We start from the raw sequence: 21,455 nt of genomic DNA, 5'->3' as shown, positions 1-21,455 counted from the left end.
TTTTTTCAGCTGGAATGTAGTGGAACAGAGTTCTGGCACCTCTTGAAAATGGTCACATGGGCAGTGGCCCCGCCCCCTGATCTCCAGACAGAGGGGAGTTGAGATTGCCCACCGAGGGCAATCTCAACTCCCCTCTGTCTGGAGATTAGGGGGCAGGGCCACTGGCCATGTGACCATTTTCACCAACAACAATTTAAACTTTAAAAAACTCCCCCCTTGTTCCAGCTGACCCAAAGTGACGTCATTGTGCGGTCCTGGGAGCTGAGTTCCACCACCTCTTTTCCCTGAAAAAAACCCCCCTGCATTTATCATGTGCTGTGTTGCCAACAGCCACACCAAAGAGCACATAATACAGATTCTGTGCAAATTCATCAGAGTTCATAAGTAAAGGTCCAAGTCCACTTTTGACTGTTTATAACTCTTCTTGTCATAACTACTTGACAGGAAATCCAGAATGTTCTGCCCATTTCAAGTTGTTTTCATCAGAGAAGTTACGAATAACTGCAGCATCTCTTCGAACTCATACAAAAATCCAACTCATGCCTGCAGTCAAGGCTGCAGGCCCCTGGAGCAGACAATATGGGTTTGGTGGGCCGATGGTCTGGCTTAGTATCACATAAAGTAAAGGCTTAGTCACAGCTCAGCAGTAGAATGTATGCTTTAACTGTAAAACTTTTAAAAGCGGCTCTCCAGTGAGAAGGTCAGTACTCAACAGGGCTGGAAAAAACCTTTAAGAGCTTCTGCCCATTAGAGTAGACTTAGCATATCAGAGACAAGGCTGGGCTAAAACTAGCTTATCAAGGAAAATTTGACATGCTTGTTTTCCATGTGCCAGGAATTCTTTTCTGGGAGAAGGCTAGGTGAAATCTTTTTTTTTTTTAATATGCTAGTCTTCTGCGTGGAGAGAATATTTCTGCGTTGATGATCCTCCTCTGAAGTGGAGCATGCCTGGCACCAGTCGACCACCGTGGTCACTATTTTGGAACATATCTCAGAATTCTTGGCAAAGAGACAGACAGATTGGTGTGGGGAAGTTTCCTGTAAATAGAAACTGTCCGAAAGCGCCGGATGCTGACTCAGGGGATGCATGGCTACTTCACGTGTTCGTACGAGCGCCTCTCTTTTCATCTCCTTGCCGGGCCTTGCAGCACTCTGAGTGCCACAGCGATGGTTGGCGGGGGGCGGGGGGGAGCTGCTCTCTCTGGTTTTTGCCGGAGACTCAGCTGCTTGCTGTCGGAAATGGAGGAGGTCTGTGTTCCACTGTGGAGACAATTTCAGGGAATCGATTAAAGCAGAAAGCTTGGTTTGAGAGTAAGGTCACCCTCGTCTCTCCTTTGCTGACAAATGGAAGTGTGTTCAAATCCGTCACCTTTCCCTCCTTTTCGTGCCTCCAAGAAGAGCTGCAGATGGAATGACCTGATTAAAGGAGGCCAAGGTCTGCAGTTTCCAGATGAAATCAGACCCGATTCCTCATGGGCCCTGCTTCCGTTTGATACCAGTTTATCTCTGTGCCTGGGGAGCTGAGGTTCGGGGCTGTAGTGTGGGAGGTTCTCAGATGTCTTTCCCTATTCCCTCGACCTTCATGATGAGAAAAATGAACAGGTTTAGCTTTTCCCTTGACCGTGTCTCAAGGTGTCGTAGAGATACAAGGAGCTCAAGCTTGGTGTGGGAAATGGTTCCATTGTACTGGGGACTGGTGATGGTAGGGAACTAGGCCGCAAACCCATTGCCATGATAAGGTCTATCGAAATTGTTTCAGAAATAAAAGAAGCATTTTATTTTATATAGTCAACCTTTCTCACTGAGGCTCAAGGCAGATTACACAGTGTAAGTCAATCCATTCAATAAGCAATTGAATAGGGTGTAGATTGCAGAATTCTGAAAACAACCAGAAATCCAATACAGAGGTGAAACAAAACATAAGCACTTTAACATGACATATTAATCAATGCGGAAACTACCCAGTAGGAGCATATTTGCAGCTACAGACGGTGCACAGTAGTATATTCTATAGTCCCTATCCATTTCCCAGCCCATCTCTCTGAACTGTTTCCTTACAACACAGCCCAATTACCTGTGTGAACAGGCTCTCCTGAATAATTCAGTTTTGCACAGTTTGCAGAAAGCCAGTTGAGTGGGAGCTGTCCTGGCCTCTTCAGGCAGGCAGTTCTATAAGGTGGGGGCCACAATACAGGAAGAGATATGTTTTCTTTAATGGCTTGTGAGATTACATGTATGGGATGGAACTGAGTGCATGGAAAGAGCCTGGTTTGCCACGTGTAGAGAAGTTATGCTCAAGCCTTGAAGATGCCATTTTATTTACTTTGTTTATAGTGTGCCCTTTTCACTGAGATACAAGGCCATATTTATTTGGGGCTAAAACAGCGGCAATGCTATCTGCATTAACAAACAGAAAATGTAGGGGGGGCGGATAATGATTTTGTAGATTACCTTCTCTGTCAGATCAAGTTGAGGAAAGAAAAAAAATCCCTGAAGGTAAATACAAGTTACAAACTTTAATAGCTATTGGTCACAAGACCGCTGGTGTCCAGAATGTTGAAATGAGGCTTTGGTTCTCAGCGGTAGCCATCGGCTTAGCTGGGGAGGCGTGATAAACTGCTTATAAACATTCCAACTTTAAACAACTGGCTTAGGGCAAAGGAAGCTGGCTGGTGTCACTGGGCAGAGAGTGAAGCCGAGAAGGTTGGGAGCAGGACTGTCAAAAACTGGGACATTTGTCACACTCAGGGCTCATTTCGAGGGGGAACGCAGTTCCTGCAGTTCCCCAAAGAGGTCACGTCAGGTGGCCCTGCCCACCTGACTCTCGGCCATTTTGGGCCCGTTTTGGCCTGGATTGGGGCTGAAACGGCCCAGATTGGGTCTCTGACAGGTGGTGGATCGCTCTCCTGCTCAGCAGTAGCCCAATTCTGACCATTTTGGGCCCCTTTTCAGCCATTTTCAGCCCCTTTTGGGCCCAATTTTGGCCCTGAATGGCCAGGATTGGGTCCAAAGCAGCCAGGATAGGTGATGTCAGGGGGTGTGGCATATGCAAATCAGTTATGTGAATGACACACTTCCGGCAATGGCAAGGGTTGTGGCATATGCTAATGAGTTATGCTAATGAGCTCCTCCAGTTCTTTTTCTATGAAATGACCTCTGGTCCCACTGCATATATATATGCAGTGTATATATATGCAGTGTGTATATGTGTGTATATATATATATATATATATATATATATATATATATATGCAGTGTGTGTTAATGTCTGTGTGAAATGGCAGATGGCTATGAGTACCTAGGGGTGCCAGGTGCCCTCCAGTGGTAGGCAAACTCCTGGTGGTTTGCCCCACTGTCCACTGATCACTAGCAATCGGTGGAATGAAACAGACCGCCCGGCGACCACCCATCACCAGCAGGCAGCCTGTGAAAATGGCTGTACATGCCCCCTGCATGATGACATCACTTCCCGAAATGATGTCATCACGTGGGGAGCTCCCCTTTTGGGGTTTCCGTGCTCCCCGTGCGCATTGTCTTGTTTCTTGCCTTTAAGGGCTGCTGTTTTTTGAAGGCTAAAAGGGAGAGAGGAAAGATTCTCCAGGCAGCAGATGTGCTGGCACAGAAGAGAGCCATGGGGGCCGTTTGCAGGGCTCACTGTGGAAAGTGTGCATATTTTGCAACTACCTTTGCCACTGGCACTATTTTGCACGGAGGCAATTGTTCCTAGCGAGCGGCGAATTCCTTCCTATATGCTTGCTTTGCTTTGAGTTGAGATTGAAACCTCCTTTCTTATGTTATTCTGGATACAACAACGTATGCTTGACGATGCCCTATAGAAGTCTGACACAGCCTTCTGCTGCTGGCCCGTCTGGCTTGGTGTTGTTCGGCTGGCAGCTGTCCCAGAAATGCAGCCTGAGAGATGTTTTTAGGGGGAAATTCCGGGGCCTGAACCTGGGACCTTGTGCATGCGAAACATGCTTTACCACTAAGCTATGGCCACCTAACAGCAGTGGCAACATATGTAGCTGCTTTATGCTGAGTCAGCCAATTTGTCTCTCTGCCTAGAGGATCTTCCAGAATCTCAAGCAACAGTCTTTCCCATTTTTGCCACCCTTACGGCCTTTTTAACTAGAGATGGAATATCTGATAGAACATATGCTTCACCATTACGCTATGGAAGCAATCAATATATCTAATATTCAGTGTGGCCACATCTGTGGATACTTAAATCCAGAGACTGGAGCCACGGACAGATAAGACCCATCTTTCTAGATGGACAACTAGGTGCTGCATGGGGGGGGGGGGGTTGGACTGAGGCCAGCAGGGAGGACGAAGGTGATTATTCCTTATGTTTCCACCTGGTTTCACCAATGGAAACCAGTGCACTCACAAACACACACAAAGCACTGTTAGCCCTGAAAAGGAAATAAGACACAAACTCCCCCATTGCCTTTCTTTTTTTCTTAGCACGCTTGTGTCTCTGTGAGGAGCACAGTTTCAAGTAGCAATACCGTAGAGGCGTGAAAAAATTCATCCCGTTCTTGCACTATGCCAGCGAAGCTACTGGTTTTTTAAAAATGCAGCCAAAATCTGATCACAGATCTTCCAGCACCTTATCCTTTTTGGTGCTCAGTTTGTTTATTTTCTAAACTGAAATGAGCCCACCTGTTGCAGGTTTCCCTCCTATTAAAACACACTCAAACACTGCCACCACCACCACCCCCACACACACACACCCAGCCAGCATAATACTAGAGAAACTATGAGGACCTGGACTGGATGCTGCCAGGGCTTTTTTTCAGGGGGAACGCGGTAGAACGGAGTTCCGGGACCTCTTGAAAATGGTCACATGGCTGGTGGCCCCGACCCCTGATCTCCAGACAGAGGAGAGTTTAGATTGCCCTCCGCGCTAAACTCCCCTCTGTCTGGAGATCAGGGGGCGGAGCCACCAGCCATGTGACCATTTTCTCAGAGGGCAACCCACTGAGTTCCACCACCTCTTTTCCCAGAAAAAAAGCCCTGGATGCTGCTATTCCCACATATGCAAACCAGCACTGGATTCCACTGAATGGGGCAGGAACGATACTGAGACAGGTAAGCTATGAGATCTTGCCAAGCTTGCACCAATTCTGAGAGAGGTTTGGAAATCTCTGAAATCTCTCTCCGAGTCTCAGCATGGTAGGAAGGAGCCCCCTGTGCTCCTGTTGTCCTGCTTAGAGATGGGAAGAAGGCCCTTGCCTCTGCTCTTGTGCTGAGCCTCAGCAGTGCTCTGGGCACCTCCCCAGTTCCGTGCAGGGCAGTGTCAGAGTCCAAGACCAAGACCCTGCCCTGTCCCTCTTGGAGAAGGGGCCATGGCATGCAGGTGTGTTGGCTGGCTACCAAGAGTAAGCAAGATTGACAAACCCCTGCATGTGTCCACCAGAGCTTTTTTTCAGCAGGAATGCAGTGGAACGGAGTTCCGGCACCTCTTGAAAATGGTCACATGGCCGGTGGCCCCGCCCCCTGATCCCCAGACAGAGGGGAGTTTAGATTGCCCTCTGCCCCGCTCCAGCATGGAGGGCAATCTAAACTCCCCTCTGTTTAGAGATCAGGGGGCAGGACCACCGGCCATGTGACCATTTTCACCTAGGGTGATTTAAACTTTAAAAAACTCTCCTTCCTTGTTCCAGCTGACCCAAAGTGACATCATTGTGCAGTCCTGAGAGCATGCGCACTCTTTGCGTGCACACATGTGGTACTGGGGGCACCACCTCCCGCCAGGAGTTGCCCCTTGTGCTGGCAACCTACAGAGTTCCACCACCTCTTTTTCCAGAAAAAAAGCCCTGGAGTCCACCATTACTTATCCCCATCTTAGAACAGCCCTAACGTCTGTGCAGTTTCAAACCATGCCTTCTGCCATTCAAGGTGGTTGCTACACACAAACACCGATAGCTGCACATCTGTGTATTTCTGGAGTCCTGGTCCCAGAAGATCTCTCACGTTATATTCTGTTTTGCCCTTTGTACGTAGCACCCAGAAACAAATTTCTTGCTGAAATTTGAAAAGGTGTAAATTATTTTCCAGTGGTGGAGAAACAAATTTTTCTTCTTCCTGATTTGGACCAGTGTGTTTCTTATCGAGTAGCACAGTTTGCCTTGACAGCCAAGAAATTATGGGCTAGAGCTGTGTCAAAAGGCTGAAAGACTTTATTTGTATATAGTGAATGTGCTTGTGTGTTTTTATGTGCTTTTAACATTATAACATTGGTTTTGCTGTATGTCTATGGCCGTTTTCACACTGCTTACCGGCCACGGAACATCGCGATGAGCTCCTCGAACGACAGCATCTTCCTGGTGCGATTTCACGCGAGAATTCGTGCAAAATCGCACCATTCTGGGAGCTCGGTGCGATGTTCCATGGCCAGTAAGCAGTGTAAAAACGGCCTGTGTATCCCTTTTATGCATCCTAATTGTGATGGCCTTTAGCCACACACAGTAAAGGCTACCTACCTACCTGTAAACCCCTGTACAGGATTCTTCCTTCCCCACCAGTAGATCCTACTGTCCATGTGCCAACCACACACCCCTTGTTCGAGTGATGCACATTGGTCCTTCCAAAACACTGTGTGTTGTATCCAGCAGACGTTCTGCTATTGGAAGCAAGCCTTGCGGCCCCCATGACATGTGGAAATTCATCGTCAGGGGGCAGGAGACCCTCACAGACAAAGAGCCACTTCAGTCTGGGGGTTGCAGTTAGAAGGGGACTGGGCGAGTTTGCTCTTCTGCTCTCTTCCATCAGCAGAAAGTCTGCAGGACTCAGCCAGATTCTGGGATTCAAAACATCATATGACCTGAGAAGTGAGGCTGTGCCCCTTTGCCAGTGCCAGCCAGAGGATAGGTGCGCTGCCAGCCCATTTCCCCCATACCTGAGCGTATATGGAGAAGAGCAATGCCCGGCTGAAGGAGACTCCCGAGGATAAACTGTGCAACAGCAAACTTTTACCAAGCTGGGCCCCAGGAATGTCCTGGGAAAGGTAAGCCAGAGTCCCTCCATGACAGCTGCCGCATCCATCAAGGTCCTTTTTCCTGTAAATATTATTCTAAGACCGGCTGCTGTGTTACCTAAATAAGAAATAACAGCCGGGAAAAGGGGCGAATTATAAATATTGTGGCTGTTTGTTCCCGTTGCCCCTGCTGCATATTCAGGGGTGAGATTTATTACTGCTGTGGCTGTCTCCGTTGGGAGGTTCTTGGAGGTTCGATGGTTTGCGGAAGCCCAAGGAGAAACAGAAGCCCTGTTAACCCCTTCAGGGCTGCTCTTCTCTCTCACTAGCCACAAGCCCTCTGGGATCGACTATGGAAAGGGTCTTTTTTGGGCAGGAGTGGGCTACAGGCACTGGGATGGATACGATGGGGATCTTTGTGTTTGTTTCAAGTATTTCTACTCCGCCTCTTGACGGATCGGGTGGCTCAAAACAATCGAATTAAAAACAGTCTGTACCAGTTTTGAAAAGGGGAGGGGATGTAACGAGGAATAGAAACCAGCCAGTGTGGAACTGCGGAGCAGTGAAATCTCAGCTGGAACTGCCGTTGCTCTCCTAAAATCTGCCACTTTCATCTGGTCCTTAAAAAAAAAAAAAGCTAGGAAGGTGTGAGGCAAACTTCGTTTGGAAGGGAAATCTCAGTTTTCGCTTCGGATTAATTGTATCCTGTTTGATACCTTTTTCTTTTTGCATTCTCCCCACCGCCTAATGTTTCAATCTTATTCCTATTGCACTGTTTGTTGCAGTTCTTACTCTGCCTGCTTACGTTGTTTTCAGTTGTGTGATACACCCTGAGTCTCAGTAAAAAAGGCAAGCTATAAATAAAGTATAAATGAATAGAAGACACTGGCCAAAACAACCCCCATCCACCCATGCACATTGCTGCATGAATCCTAGTACCCCGTATAGAGAAGCTGCGCACGACAGCATGGTCTCTCGCTGGTACACATGCTGATCAATAATCATTCTACTTTCTTGCTTGTCCCTCAGTCATCTCTTATTGACATTTCAGCGTGTTTCTCTCTCTGGTGGCTCTGTTTGATGTTTATTGCTTTATTTTTTAAGGAGAGTATTGCCACTTCTAATTATCTTGTTGCTATTATATTGATTTTTATGCCTCTTGGCTCTTTCTCTTTTTCCCCTCTGGCTTTAATGGATATTGTGAGTTACTTCAAAAGTGTTTTCACTGCAAGCGCTGCATTGAAATAGTGTAAATAATTTAAGGCCAAGCCTTTAGCCGTTGCCCGGATTGTCCAGTGGCGCAAGCAGAAGTTCTACGGGACCCTTTCAGCTCAGGAAAACAACTTGGAGGAGGCTTGACTCCCCTCCCCTCGTGCCGTGGTCCCAGATGAATCAGGGCCCCGTGCACCGTTTCCTAAAAGGAAGAAAAAAGCTTGAGAATTTATTCGTTGAACTCGAAACATCTTGCGTAGTTTGGCCCCAAGCTAGATGGACCAATGGTCAGACCTTACTAAAATAGCTCTGTTCATACCCCTTCAAGGTTCCTGAATGCCTCAAATTTCCTTTCTTCTTTTCTTTCTGTATCAGGTACAAAGGCTTTATCAAAGACTGTCCCAGTGGGCAGCTGGATGCGGCTGGATTCCAAAAGATCTACAAGCAATTCTTCCCCTTTGGAGACCCAACCAAGTTTGCTACCTTTGTCTTTAACGTCTTTGACGAGAACAAAGTAAGTTTCCTCTTTTCAGTGCCCTCTGAAACGCTGCTTCTTTTTGAGGCCCCCTCCCAGAAATGAGGACTGGCACTGCTCCTTTCTTGTTTCCTCCCCCAGAAGGCAGCAAAGACAACCCTCCAAGTAGGAAATCGCTGCATGTCATCCCAGTCCCTGGAGCTGATCTTTTGCTGTCGGGTTACAGAGCAAAGGATATTAAGCGAATAATTAAAAACAGGGCTGTGGGAAAGGATGTTTTGTGCGATTGACAAAAGCCCACAAGGCGAGCCTAGCTCTCTCTCTCTCCCCACCCCGATCAAATAAAAGCTTCCGGAATTATCTGCGTCAGGAAATATATGATGCATTGGGTTTTTGCGTTGACAGACGGAGTAAGCTTTTCCTCGGGCAAATGACAGCAAAGCTCAGTGCTAATCAGGGACTTGTTCTTCTCTAACTCCCCCCCCCCACTAGTGGCTTATACTCCCATCTCCTTTTCAAAAGGGACGTAAGAGAGTTACGTCTGGGTGGACCTATTTGAAGGAAGGGCCATCATAGAGACAGAGGAGAAGGTGATCTAGTCTAACCCCATGCTGCAATGCAGGCACAGCCACAACATTTTGCAGATGAAAACATAAAGCCCTGTTCTCATAACAGGAATGCGTTTGCAGCCCTTCTCTCAATCTGACCCGTTGCTGAAGTTTCTGCTCTACTTGTGATATTCATTTCCTCTGCCGTGGCCCACCCTGCATTCATTTAAAAGAAAAAAGGGTATAGGTTCTTCTGGTTAAAGATATTTTGGAAAATCCTAATGGGCTTACAATATTTTATCTTTCAATAGCTTAAAACGTACCTGTGCATGAAGTGGCGTGTGGTGCCTAGGGCCAGATCTTGGGTTCCCGGCACCCGGGACAATTCCAACTCCGGCTGCGCGCACAGCGCATGCGTGCCGCCAGCAGAGCGTCAGCAGCACCGGCGGTTGAGAGGCTGCCCGTGCCACTCGCCTGTCCCACTGAGGGGGCGGCCGGCTTGCCGCACGCTCCCTGTCCTGCGGGGCAGGCGAATGGCACGGGCGGCCTCTCAGCCCTCCGTGCCAATCGCGTGCCCAGGAGGACAGGGAGTGCACGGCAAGCTGGCCGCCCCCTCAGCTGGGCAGGTGAATGATGCGGAGAGCTGGGAGGCCGCCCATGCCATTCACCTGCCCGGCAGGACAGGGAGCGTGTGGCAAGCCGGCCGCCCCTTCAGTGGGACAGGCGAGTGGCGCGGGCGGCCTCCCAGCTCTCCATGCCATTCCCCTTCCTGGCTGAGGGGGCAGCCAGCTTGCTGCGCGCTCCCTGTCCTCCTGGGCAGGTGAATGGCACGGGCGGCCTCTCAGCCGCCCACGCTGCTGCCAGCGTGCTCCCGGCGGCTGGCAGCTGCACCCGGCACCCCCTCTTTGGCAGTGCTGGAGGCAGACTACCCCCCTGCCCCCCCTCGATCCAGCCCTGGTGATGCCCTAGTTCTCTAGAGACAAGAAGCACCTGTCGCTCGCTCAGAGATTTTGAGTTTGGGAGGTGTCAGAGAGGGCACCGAACCCTGTAGACCAAACACAGCTCGGGCTAGCAGAATTTTCAGAAGGCATCCTTAAAAAGTAAAAATAGATTGTAAATAGGAGCAGTGGTTTGCCTGTGACAGGTACCACAAAATCGGGACAGTCCCTGGTGAGCAGGGACATCAAAACATATGCCATTAACACACACACACACAGCTAGCCATGAGATGTCTCAGATCACTACTCTGGCTGCCCAGGTACTAATGGATTTAATGAAGGCCACAAGCATGGATGGCTTTAAAACGGGATTCGACAGTTCATCATGGAAGAGAGGTCTATCAGTGGCTATTTGTCATGGTGACTAAAGGGAACCTCCACATCTAGGAGCACTCAATGGCAGTACTAGGAGGCAACATTAAGGGAAGGCCATGTTCATTCTACAACAGAGAGCTGCTGTAGCATAGTGGTTAAGTGGTTGGGCTGTGAATCAGCACTCTGCTGGTTCAACTCCCGCTGCTGCCATGAGCTCTCAGCCCCAGCTGTATTGCGGAGATAATAGCGACACTGACTTTGTTCACTGCTCTGAGGGGCCACTGTTCTCTAATATACAAAAGGCAAGACGTGTTGTCAACGACTCACTATTTTATCCTGGCACAGGCACAGTGAGTTGTTGGCAACACAGTGACAGAGAAGCCTAGAGAAGCAGTAGCCATATAGGTGGTGGGGAGGTCCAGTGTGGCTCTCTAGGGATCCCACAGTGACGGAGAAGGCTGCCACATTGGCGTGACCCTCTGGAGATCCTGCAACAACCGTGGAAGTGCAGGGAGGCTCAGCATGCCGTCCTTCTTCGTCGCTGCAGTGGCCTCGATGGAGAAGCCCACTGTGGTGCCAAATCCCTACCAACGGGCTGGATCGCTAGTCTGTCCAGAAGGGCAGTTTATAAACACACTGCTGTTGTTATTGTTAGCCTCACAGAGGAATTGGTTTGCTGCTTTGTGTCAGGACCCTTCTCTAGCTGGACTATTGACCTGATCCGGCAGGGCTCTTCTTGTGTCCTTGTTAGGAATAATCCGTAGATCATGATGCACCCCAATGGGCCATACCTACAGATGGCTCCGAAAATCTCTGAACTCACCCATTGGCAGGTGGTTATCATTTCATTATGGGGGCCTGGAAACTAACAGAAATTTAGAAGTGGGGCAAGTGGGGAGGGGGTGGAGTCTGAATGTTTGAAAACCACTGATCTTTGTGCAAGTTGGTACGGATGATGCCATTTGGATAAGACATTGCAATGAATACAGGGCTCCTGCCTTGGCATCGGGGGCGGGGCTGTTCTTCAGAGATGTTTAACTGTCATATTTAAGACTCTAGAAGTTTCACTTAGGATCGGTACGCCAGTAAACTGATGGGTCAATATTGTCAGTCAATTGATAACCTGTAACAACAGTCACAGTCATAGAAAGCTTCCTTGACGTTGTTAAATGTATAATAATTTATTACATTTAAAAAGAAAAACTCACATCACAGTTTCACACCACTAGATAATGACTTTGCTTTAAAAAAAATTAACCTAAGTATCAAACCTGTTGATGATTAAAGTTATCTTTTTGGCTATTCTAACAAATTCAAATGATTTAAAAATATGTGACCGACAGCTGAGCAGTTTGTTTGACTGGCCCAGCCCTCGGTTCACTGATTCTGTTTTTCTTCTCAGGATGGAAGGATTGAGTTTTCTGAATTTATCCAGGCCCTGTCTGTCACTTCTCGAGGAACTCTGGATGAAAAACTGCGGTGTAAGTACGATTTGGAACTTGAAAACTGGAACTGTGACCTTCATTCCTTCCTGTCAATCTCAAGGCCAAATGATCCTTTGAACCTTAACTTCCTTTGGCAAGCATGATCCATTAGGGTAGCCAGGTTGGTCTGTTTCAGCAACAAGAGTCCTGTGGCACCAGGGCCGTTTCCACACAGCTCCCCGCTGCTCGTAACAACCCGGAAGATCACAAAAAACCCGCGAAAGATCGCGTTATCTCGCACAAGAAAACGCGATCTTCCGTGTTTTTTTCGCGATCTTCCGGGTTGTTACGAGCAGCGGGGAGCCGTGTGGAAATGGCCCAGGTCAGTGGGGCTTACTCTTTGGAAAGACTGGAGCCTTATTGTAAGCGGAAGATTTTCTGTTGTGGATCCCACTTCATGAGATGCAGTAAGAAGGATCTGCAGTCAGTAAGAAATTTATGCACAAAGGCCGGGGGTGGGGGTGGGGGGGGATGTGAACATTGGGTTGAAATAATAATAACATTAATAATAACATTCAATTTATATACCGCCCTTCAGGACAACTTAATGCCCACTCAGAGCGGTTTACAAAGTGTTATTATTACTCCACAACAATCACCCTGTGAGGTGGGTGGAGCTAAGAGAGCTCAAGAGAACTGTGACTCGCCCAAGGTCACCCAGCTGGCTTCAAGTGGAGGAGTGGGGAATCAAACCCGGCTCTCCAGATTAGAGTCCCGTGCTCTTAACCACTACACCAAACTGGCTGGTCTGTGACATTATTGTGCAAAATGGGGGGGAAATATTGCAGGCTAGCACAGGGATCATTCGAAGCAACGGCAACTGGTAATAACACAGGGTCTCATTACAGGAGAAGTGAAAAAGCAAGGAAGTGGTTTCCCCAACACAAGTTGCACTTTATGTCTGACCTGGACTGACCATTATAGTGTGGGAGTGGGAACTGGCAGTGGAGCATGGTGTGGCAACCAGAAGAGTTTCAGGCTCCCCTCTTTTCCATCTCACACCACTTTTGGCATCAAAAATGGAGGCAAGGGAGGACTGTCGGTAGGCAGACACGTGGAACCAGCAGTGGGACAAACCTCGCCACCATTTTTTGCTGTCAAATGTGGTGTGGGATGGAAGAGAGGGTTGGGAGTCTGGCTCACATTTCACATCCTTTTTGGGAAAAAAATATTTGTATGAGTTTTGATTTTAAAAGAGATAACAATAACAATTGAAAGCGCATAGAAGCTTGTACATAATACATTAGGCTACATTGAAAAGAATATATAAAATTTATAGAATAGTAAAAGATATATGATAATATAGTAACAAATTTGAGCAGCTTGAAAGATAAGATCAAAATATATTACATAACTGAGCACCATAGTTTTACTCCTCCCTTACTTCTACTAGAAAAAAGGAAAACAAAGAACTATAATACTTCTACATATATACCTCTACAGATATCTGATAACCATTTTTAAGAGGTTTGGTTTTTTTTAGAGGGAATTCAGCATAGATGGAACTTTTAACATTTTGTATTCTTCATTATATTCTATTAACTGTTAGTCTATTTTGATATTAATTGTATATTCTAAATTTGATAGACGATTTTATATATAAATATATATATAAATGCATGATTGGATCAACTTTTCATGTATATATATATATGAAAAGTTGATCCAATCATGCAAACAGAACAAAGCAATTAAAGAACGTAGTAGGAACATTATGAAAAAAGCAATATTTTAAAAAAGAGAAGCATTTCACATCTTGTGTAATGAGAGCATTACTTACATTAAGCTCATGGTCCTTCCCTGGGGATCACGGAAAGCCACATTCGCAGTTCCCATCAACCAAAGAGCACCGCGCAAATGTGCACAAACAATATGTGCTAACCAACTGTATTAAGGCCTACGTTTTCGAGAACCACAGCTCTCTTCGGAGAGTTGTGGTTCTCGAAAACGTAGGCCTTAATACAGTTGGTTAGTCTTAAAGGTGCTACTGGACTTTTTACCATTTTGCAACTACAGACTAACATGGCTAACTCCTCTGGAACTATAATTACTGTAACCCACTTAATTACCAGAGCACCTCTGAGCATCTAGGCTTTCCCCCCCCTGCTCCCAGAAGTTTTGCTTTATGGGCTAGCAATCTACAGTTGTACGCCTTGTTCCACTGCTTCATTCAGTTGCATAGGTTGACCCAGCATCACATATAATGTTCCTACATCTGCACATCTTTGTGATAATCATCTCGGGCAAGTTGCGTTGTGTTTTTAAAATAAAACAGTTTTATCTTGTGCCCATGGTCGTGATTAAATTATTCCAGTTTCTAAAGAAATTGCCCCTTTTCTGGAACATGGGGCAGGTGCCACAGGGAACGGTGCTCAGAAGAGCCCCACGCAGCATGTCAGAGAGCCACAGGTGGCTCCCAAGCCACTGAGTGAGTATCATTGCGTTAAGCAATTTCCCCCTGATAGAGGCTGAGAAGGACGTCAGAACTGTTTGAGCCCCTGAACAATACAAACAAACTTGTTGATGAATTTTAATTCAGCAATTTCCTGTTGGAGTCTTGCTTTGAAATTCCTTTGTTGGAGAAAGCTGACTTTCCGGTCAGCAGCCAAGCATCCTGGAAGACTGACATATCCACCCACAGATTTTTGAATGTTGCCCTTGTTCGTGTGACACTTACTCCCATTTATCCCTTTGTGCAGAGACGGACCTGCTTGTCCTGTGAGTACCGCAAAAGAACATTGCTGACAGATCATTATTTTGAGCACACTGTTGCATTGGCAGCATTCAAAAGTGGTGTGTGTGTGTGTGAGAGAGAGAGAGGAGAGTGTGAACATTTCAACCTTCCAGGGTGTAAGATCTGAGCCATGGCTGTCCCGGTTTATCGCTTGGTCTCTTAGCTGTTATGCGACACTTGATCTCAAAGGGTGGATTATTACAGCGTTGCAGCCTCAGCCTTGATCTGGAGGCCCTATGCAGATATGTGAGCCAGCCTCTTGCAAAGCGTTGCCAGTTTTGCTTCAAAAAACATCTGATGCCTGGTTGCATCTAGTTTAACTCTCAATCTCGCCAGTCCCTTACTTAGCCCAACCAAGTGATCTAATTTACCGCCTGCTTTGTAGAAAGAGCTTTCCTCTAGCCTGGTTGCAAGCAGGGCTTTTTTTTGAGCAGGAACGCGGTGGAACAGAGTTCCGGAACCTCTTGAAAATGGTCACATGGCTGGTGGCCCCGCCCCCTGATCTCCAGACAGAGGGGAGTTGAGATTGCTTCTAAACTCCACTCTGTCTGGAGATCAGGGGGCGGGGCCACCAGCCATGTGACCATTTTCTCCGAGGACAACCCACTGAGTTCCACCACCTCTTTTCCCTGAAAAAAAGCCCTGGTTGCAAGTAAAATTAAATGCACACATGACCACTGCAGCAAACAAGAAGACGTTCTGTAATGTCTGCACCATCTCCTTGTGGGCGGCTTGTCTGCACTCATGATCTGCTACTAACGGTGTGGTGCCCCTCTACCCCAGCCACCAGCCATAGTGCCTTCTTGCCTTCTCTTTGTGCTTTCAGGGGCCTTTAAACTGTATGACTTGGACAACGATGGGTACATCACGAGGAATGAGATGCTGGATATTGTAGATGCTATTTACCAGATGGTGGTGAGTGTGCCAAGAAGCGGGGAGTAGCTGTTCAGGACGATAATTATGATTTTCACTTCTGGGAAAAGGGCCAGCTGGAGGGAGGGGCCGATTTCCAGGCTCCTCCTCCATCAGTTTTGAATGCCCGGTACAAGCCTATAAATAACCATTCCCCTCATCACCTGGCATGAGTAAAATTGACCCCAGATGACCAGACAAAGGAGCTTTGTAAGTGAGAAAAGTTGTCTCTTTGAAGCAGCTTCTGTGTCCACAGGTTATTCTTTTATATATGCTCAAGCAGTTGGGCTAACAAAACTTCTTAGGGGCTAGAAACTTTTGAAGGTTTCGTTTGCCAGACTAGTAATAATAAGTTGAGTTTTTTGAGGCTCATCTGGAAAGAAACATGTACGAAGCTTAAGTTACAGGAGGGCAGATTTCTGGTGAACATTAGGAGAAACTTCCTAAAGGCAAGAACAGTTTGACAAGGGGACCAGTTATCAGGGCGGGGGAGCTTCTCCCAAGTTGGAGGTCTTCAAGTAGAAGCTGGACAGCCAGTGGTCAGACGTATGCTCGACACAGAGCAGAGGGTTGGACAAGATGGCCTCTACGCCTCCATCTAACTCTATGATTACTCCTGCACAGGGGTCATTTCGTAGAAAAAGAGCTGGAGGAACTCATTAGCATAACTCATTAGCGTATGCCACACCCCTTGCCAGCACTGGAAGTGTGTCATTAGCATAACTGATGTGCATATGCCACACCCCCTGACATCATCTCTCCTGGCTGTTTTGGACCCAATCCTGGCCATTCAGGGCTGAAATTGGGCCTAAAATGGCAAAAAGGGGCTGAAAATGGCTGAAAAGGGGCCCAAAATGGTCAGGATTGGGCCGCTGTTGAGTGGGAGAGTGATCCAGCACCCGTCAGAAGCCCAATTCAGGTCATTTCAGCCCCAATCCAGGCCAAAACGGGCCCAAAATGGCTGAGAGTCAGGTGGGCGGGGCCACCTGTCATGTGACCTCTTTGGGGAACTGCCAGAACTGCGTTCCTGCGCATTCCCCCTCAAAATGAGCCCTGCTCCTGCAACTCCTGTCCCATATCTGTTTAGAACCAGCAAAGAGCTTGGAGCTGTAAAGGAGGTGGGAATGCTGTGACTTCTGCTCCAGAGAACTCACATTTATGTGGACAAAATGGGGTTGGAGAGAGGTGGGAGACTGATGTATGGGGCGTGGGGATGGGAATGGTGAAGATCAGGAAGGAGCTTGACAGAGAAGGACGGGGCGCATGTTCCAGGCCTGGGGAGTAGCATGTTGGAAAGTGAAAGGTTTCCTCTCTTGCTTTCAACAGGGCAATACTGTGGAGCTTCCCGAGGAAGAAAATACACCAGAGAAGAGAGTGGACCGGATTTTTGCCATGATGGACAAAGTATGTTGTGCCAGATGTCTTCTAGCCTCGGTGCAGCCTTGGGCTGTCTTGTTGGGGGTTTAAATGTTGCAGAATTTAATATTAGCGCAGTAGAAATAAATGGACTTCTGTGGGTTTAGATCTAGAAAATACTTTTGCCATATCGGGAGAGGGTACATTGGTGAGAAAATAAAAAATAGCTAACTATCTACATCTTGATGGTTAACAAGATAGACTAAACTGCAGACTGAGAGAGTGGGAGTGACTGAACAAAGAGCAAAATAAAAAAAAAATAAAACCTTAGTATATGTTGCCAGTTAATTGCCCCCAATAAACTGGTTCATCCAATAGACAATCCTACATCCCTTTATTAAGACTAAAGACTCTCCTTTCTATGGCTGGAACTCGACAGCTAAGTAGTCCTGTGCTAACTCAGAGCCAAGCTACAAGTGACTTTTTTCACGTGAAAAACACATGATCGTTTTTGCAAGTTTTTCTGGGAACTGAAGTCTGAGTGTCCTTCCCCTCTCTGTTAGAATCGCTGCCTGAAGAGTCAGAGAAAGCCAGCGGCAGCAGCAGCTTTTGCAAATCGTTCCTCCAGTCACAAGCCTGCTCTCAACGATCTTTGGGGGCGGGCAGCTGCAACTTTGTCCCTGAGCATCCTGCTCTGCTTCACTGACATGTCGGCTTTCTCCAGAGCAGCTCCCCGGGAGCAAGACGCCCAGGGAGAAAGTTGCAGCTGCCCGCCCCCAAAGATCGCTGAGAGCAGGCTTGTGACTGAACGATTTGCAAAAGCTGCTGCTGCTGCCAGCTTTCTCTGGCTCTTCAGGCAGCGATTCTAACAGATTGGGGAAGGACACTCGGACTTCAGTTCCCAGAAAAACTTGCGAAAACGATCAAGTGTTCTTCATGTGAAAAAAGTCACTTGTAGCTTGGCTCTCACTATCTAACAAAACAAAACAGAATAACAATTTAACTATTTCATGACTGAATGTAGGACTCTTGCTAAAATCCCAACATGTCTCAGCCAAACACACATACAAATAGGGGCCCTGGCCCTGAATTGCTTCAGTCCACTTACATCTGTGGCAGCCCAAATTAGGCAGGCTGGGTAGCTGCACCTCATCCTTTGGGCCTGTTTCTGCATACACCACAACTTATGTGTGGGGGAGTGGATCAGGAGATCCAGGATCTGGGGCAGTCCAGCATTTATCCGAGTTTCTGGGCATCGGGAATTTATAAAGACTTGACCAGCTGCCAGCAGGAAGACTTTTTGACGAGAGAGGTCATGGGTTGTATAGGCCCACTTGCCAAAAAGGATCTGTTGCCAAGCCCTGTTGCCATACAAGCCACTAATCCTCTTTCCCCTCTTCAGTTGCAAGGGAGCAGGGCAGAGGAGCTGGGTTTGTCCCGAGGCCACAAGCAGTTGATCCCTTCTGTAAGGGCTGCTCCCTGTGCATAATCATTTTCACCGCGTGCACAGCAGTACAGCCATAGACAGGAGGGAATCTGCCCCAAGATGTTTGTGCCTGACTTGTTTTTTGGAGGGGGTGGATGGGAGTTTGTTGATCTGTGCATTTAAATACCTGACCAGCCTTTCCCAAAAATTTTGCAGTTTTTGTAGGAGGACAAAGGGGTCTAGAAAACAGGCAGAATGTGAAGAGGGGTTGAATTTTTTAAAAATACCGTGATGTCAGCACAAGAAGGTCTGGGCCAGTTACCTGAACTTCCACTTATAAAGGATGAAGAACGGCTGCCAGTCAGGGTAGACAGCTTTGGGCTTGGCATGCTGTGTATCTTCAATTATTTAGGCTATTTATTTAGGTAATTTATTACTCCCTTATTCTCCCCAATGGGAACCCAAAGGCAGCTTACAGGAACACCTAAGCATAATTTAAGTAAACCAAAATGTAAACAGACTAAATACAATTTAAATAAACAAAGCAAGGCAACAAGGAATGCAAGGTCACTGCATGAGGAGGTGTAAATCATGCGATGGCCGTAGGCTTTGAACCATGGGCTGAGAGCCAAGGGCCAAGCCTTTTGCCCTGAGGCTTGTCCCTCTAGCCATGCCCAGGCCTTTAAGCCTGCAGACAGGAAGGAAACAGAAGCTGCGCAAGGCATTATACAACTGGCAAGATGTTCCCCCAAACTCTCTCCCTCTACTCTGCAATTTCAATCCACCAGTTTCCCTAGGTCCCTTGTACCAATTGTTGATTTCCGTTCCCATGTCCGGAAGCACAAGAAACGACTCCAGAAGAGTGGGGTGGTCTCTTACTTTAGATTCTGGGCCTCACCATTTAGGGAGCAAGCTTCGGAGTTACACTAAGCTCTTCTTCAAGCTTAGATGACCAGGGACACAGGAAACGCCAGCAGTGGATAGCTTTTGGGAATGTCCCACGTATCACACAGAGGTAAAGACAGAACTAGAAGAAGTTGTGAGATGGGCAGCCGTCCTGCATGTTGGGATCCTTGTTGACACCTTCTCGCTTCTCCGTTCTAGAACGCTGATGGGAAGTTAACTCTTCAGGAGTTCCAGGAGGGTTCCAAGGCTGACCCCTCGATTGTACAGGCTCTGTCCCTCTATGACGGACTCGTATAGTTTCACGGCACTGTGCTTGGGTAAGTTGGCAACTTCCACTGCTTACAATGAGAAGGGGTCTGTCCCTTCTTCTAAGGAGCTCTGGGAGGCATACCTGGTTTCCCCTCCCTGCTCTGTCTTACAACAACCGTATGAGGTAAGCGAGGCAGATTGAGAACTACTGTCCCGGTGTCACCCAGAGAGTTCCGTGACTGGGACTGTTTCGATGCGGAGGCAGGAAAAGCATTGAGTAGTCTGCACGCCAGGTGTCCATGTCCCGTCTCCGCAGGGGTCATTTTGTAGAAAAAGAGCTGGAGGAACTCATTAGCATAACTCATTAGCATATGCCACGCCCCTTGCCGTCACTGGAAGTGTGTCATTGGCATAACTGATTTGCATATGCCACACCCCCTGACTTCACCTATCCTGGCTGTTTTGGACCCAATCCTGGCCATTCAGGGCCGAAATTGGGCCCAAAATGGCAAAAGGGGGCTGAAAATGGCCGAAAAGAAGCCCAAAATGGTCAGGATTGGGCCACTGATGAGTGGAACAGTGATCCACCACCTGCCAGAAGCCCAATCCAGGCCGTTTTGGCCTCCAGGACGAAATGGGCCCAAAATGGCCAAGTCAGGTGGGCGGGGCCTCCTGACATGTGACCTCTTTGGGGAACTGCCAGAACAGTGTTCCTGTGCGTTCCTCCTCGAAATGAGCCCTGCGTCTCCACATCATTCACTGCTTGTGAGTTTGGCACTGGGAACTTAGTTCCCAGGTATGCAGGGGCCTGATCCAGATCTTTGTTAAAGATGCCTAGCCCCTTCCTCACAGACTACAGTTCCTTGGGGAGAGGAAGTGTTGAGAAAGGATCTGCCTGTTCACTGGGTGACTTTTTAAACTTTCTACCTCTCTCGGCATTCCTTCTTTTCCAGACATGCCTGAGGGGACCCTCTTCCAGTGCCATCAGACCACCTCCAAAATGACGCTCGCCTGACTGTGCCAGCCCTCCTTTGTATGAATGCGAACAAGGGATGCGCTTGAAGCGTGGCGTCCACCCAACCACTTTGCGCTCGAAATCAACTGTGTCTCCATTTGCCAATTTCTGCATTTAATTATGAAAAAGGAAAGGGGGGAGGGGAGAAGAAACAGCTGCATCATTCCCTCAGGGCCGCGAATATCATCGTGTGGAGAATCCTCTCACACACATAATAACTATGTTTTTGTTTGTTTGTTTTGAATGAACTAAGAACAAGCGATATTTTACATTTTTCATGAGGGGAGAATGCAGATTGGAGATGTAGGAACCCGAAATGCATCGGTGTTTGCGGCTGCTGCTGGCTTGGATAGGAACTGGCAGGGTGGGTCACTGAATTGACGCTGGCTTTTGCGTCCAAAAAGAGGGTGGCATGGCGGGGCAGTAGGATAAAAATCCATTTGAAATCAATGTTGCGTCTCATCTGGGTTTGCAGCAAACTGCATTGCTAGGAAATACATATATATATATATATATACATATAATTTTTTGTGACACAGTATTGTATGCTGTCTCTTTTTAAATTTTCTTTTGTGCGTAGAGGAAAAAGCGAGGCACTTTTTTTTTTTTTTAAGAAAAGGAAATGATCTCTGAACTGGTACCTATTTATTTACCGTTTAAATGTTGCTGCTGTATTTTGAGTCTTGTGTCTTGAGAAAAAAACAAAAAGGCTGTAAGGTTTACACGGATCTCTGCTGCTTGCGTATTGTTGCCTGCAGTAGACACAAAGCCAAAAAAGTTCCCTCCCCCTACTTACCGTTGTGTGCTGTGCTGCTCGGCTGTGATCGAAGGGGGTGAATGTGG

General features: G+C 47.5%; 1 protein-coding gene across 1 annotated transcript in view; it reads left to right on the top strand.

Annotated features, from left to right (window-relative positions):
- NCS1 (neuronal calcium sensor 1) overlaps window positions 1-21,123 on the top strand; it is a 124,216-nt gene extending 103,093 nt beyond the window's left edge. Inside the window, exons 4-9 of the mRNA XM_054997807.1 lie at window positions 8,570-8,708; window positions 11,933-12,011; window positions 15,575-15,663; window positions 16,987-17,064; window positions 19,547-19,665; window positions 20,551-21,123. Of these exons, the coding sequence (XP_054853782.1) occupies window positions 8,570-8,708; window positions 11,933-12,011; window positions 15,575-15,663; window positions 16,987-17,064; window positions 19,547-19,645 (484 nt within the window). The 3' untranslated portion in view covers window positions 19,646-19,665; window positions 20,551-21,123. The remainder of the gene's footprint in view (window positions 1-8,569; window positions 8,709-11,932; window positions 12,012-15,574; window positions 15,664-16,986; window positions 17,065-19,546; window positions 19,666-20,550) is intronic.
- The last annotated feature ends 332 nt before the right edge of the window (window positions 21,124-21,455 follow it).

The sequence above is a fragment of the Eublepharis macularius genome, chromosome 14 (assembly GCF_028583425.1).
Source record: "Eublepharis macularius isolate TG4126 chromosome 14, MPM_Emac_v1.0, whole genome shotgun sequence".
NCBI classification, from domain to species: domain Eukaryota; kingdom Metazoa; phylum Chordata; class Lepidosauria; order Squamata; family Eublepharidae; genus Eublepharis; species Eublepharis macularius.
The sequence above is the reverse complement of the archived record's forward strand: the minus strand, read 5'-3'. Positions and strand labels throughout refer to the sequence as shown.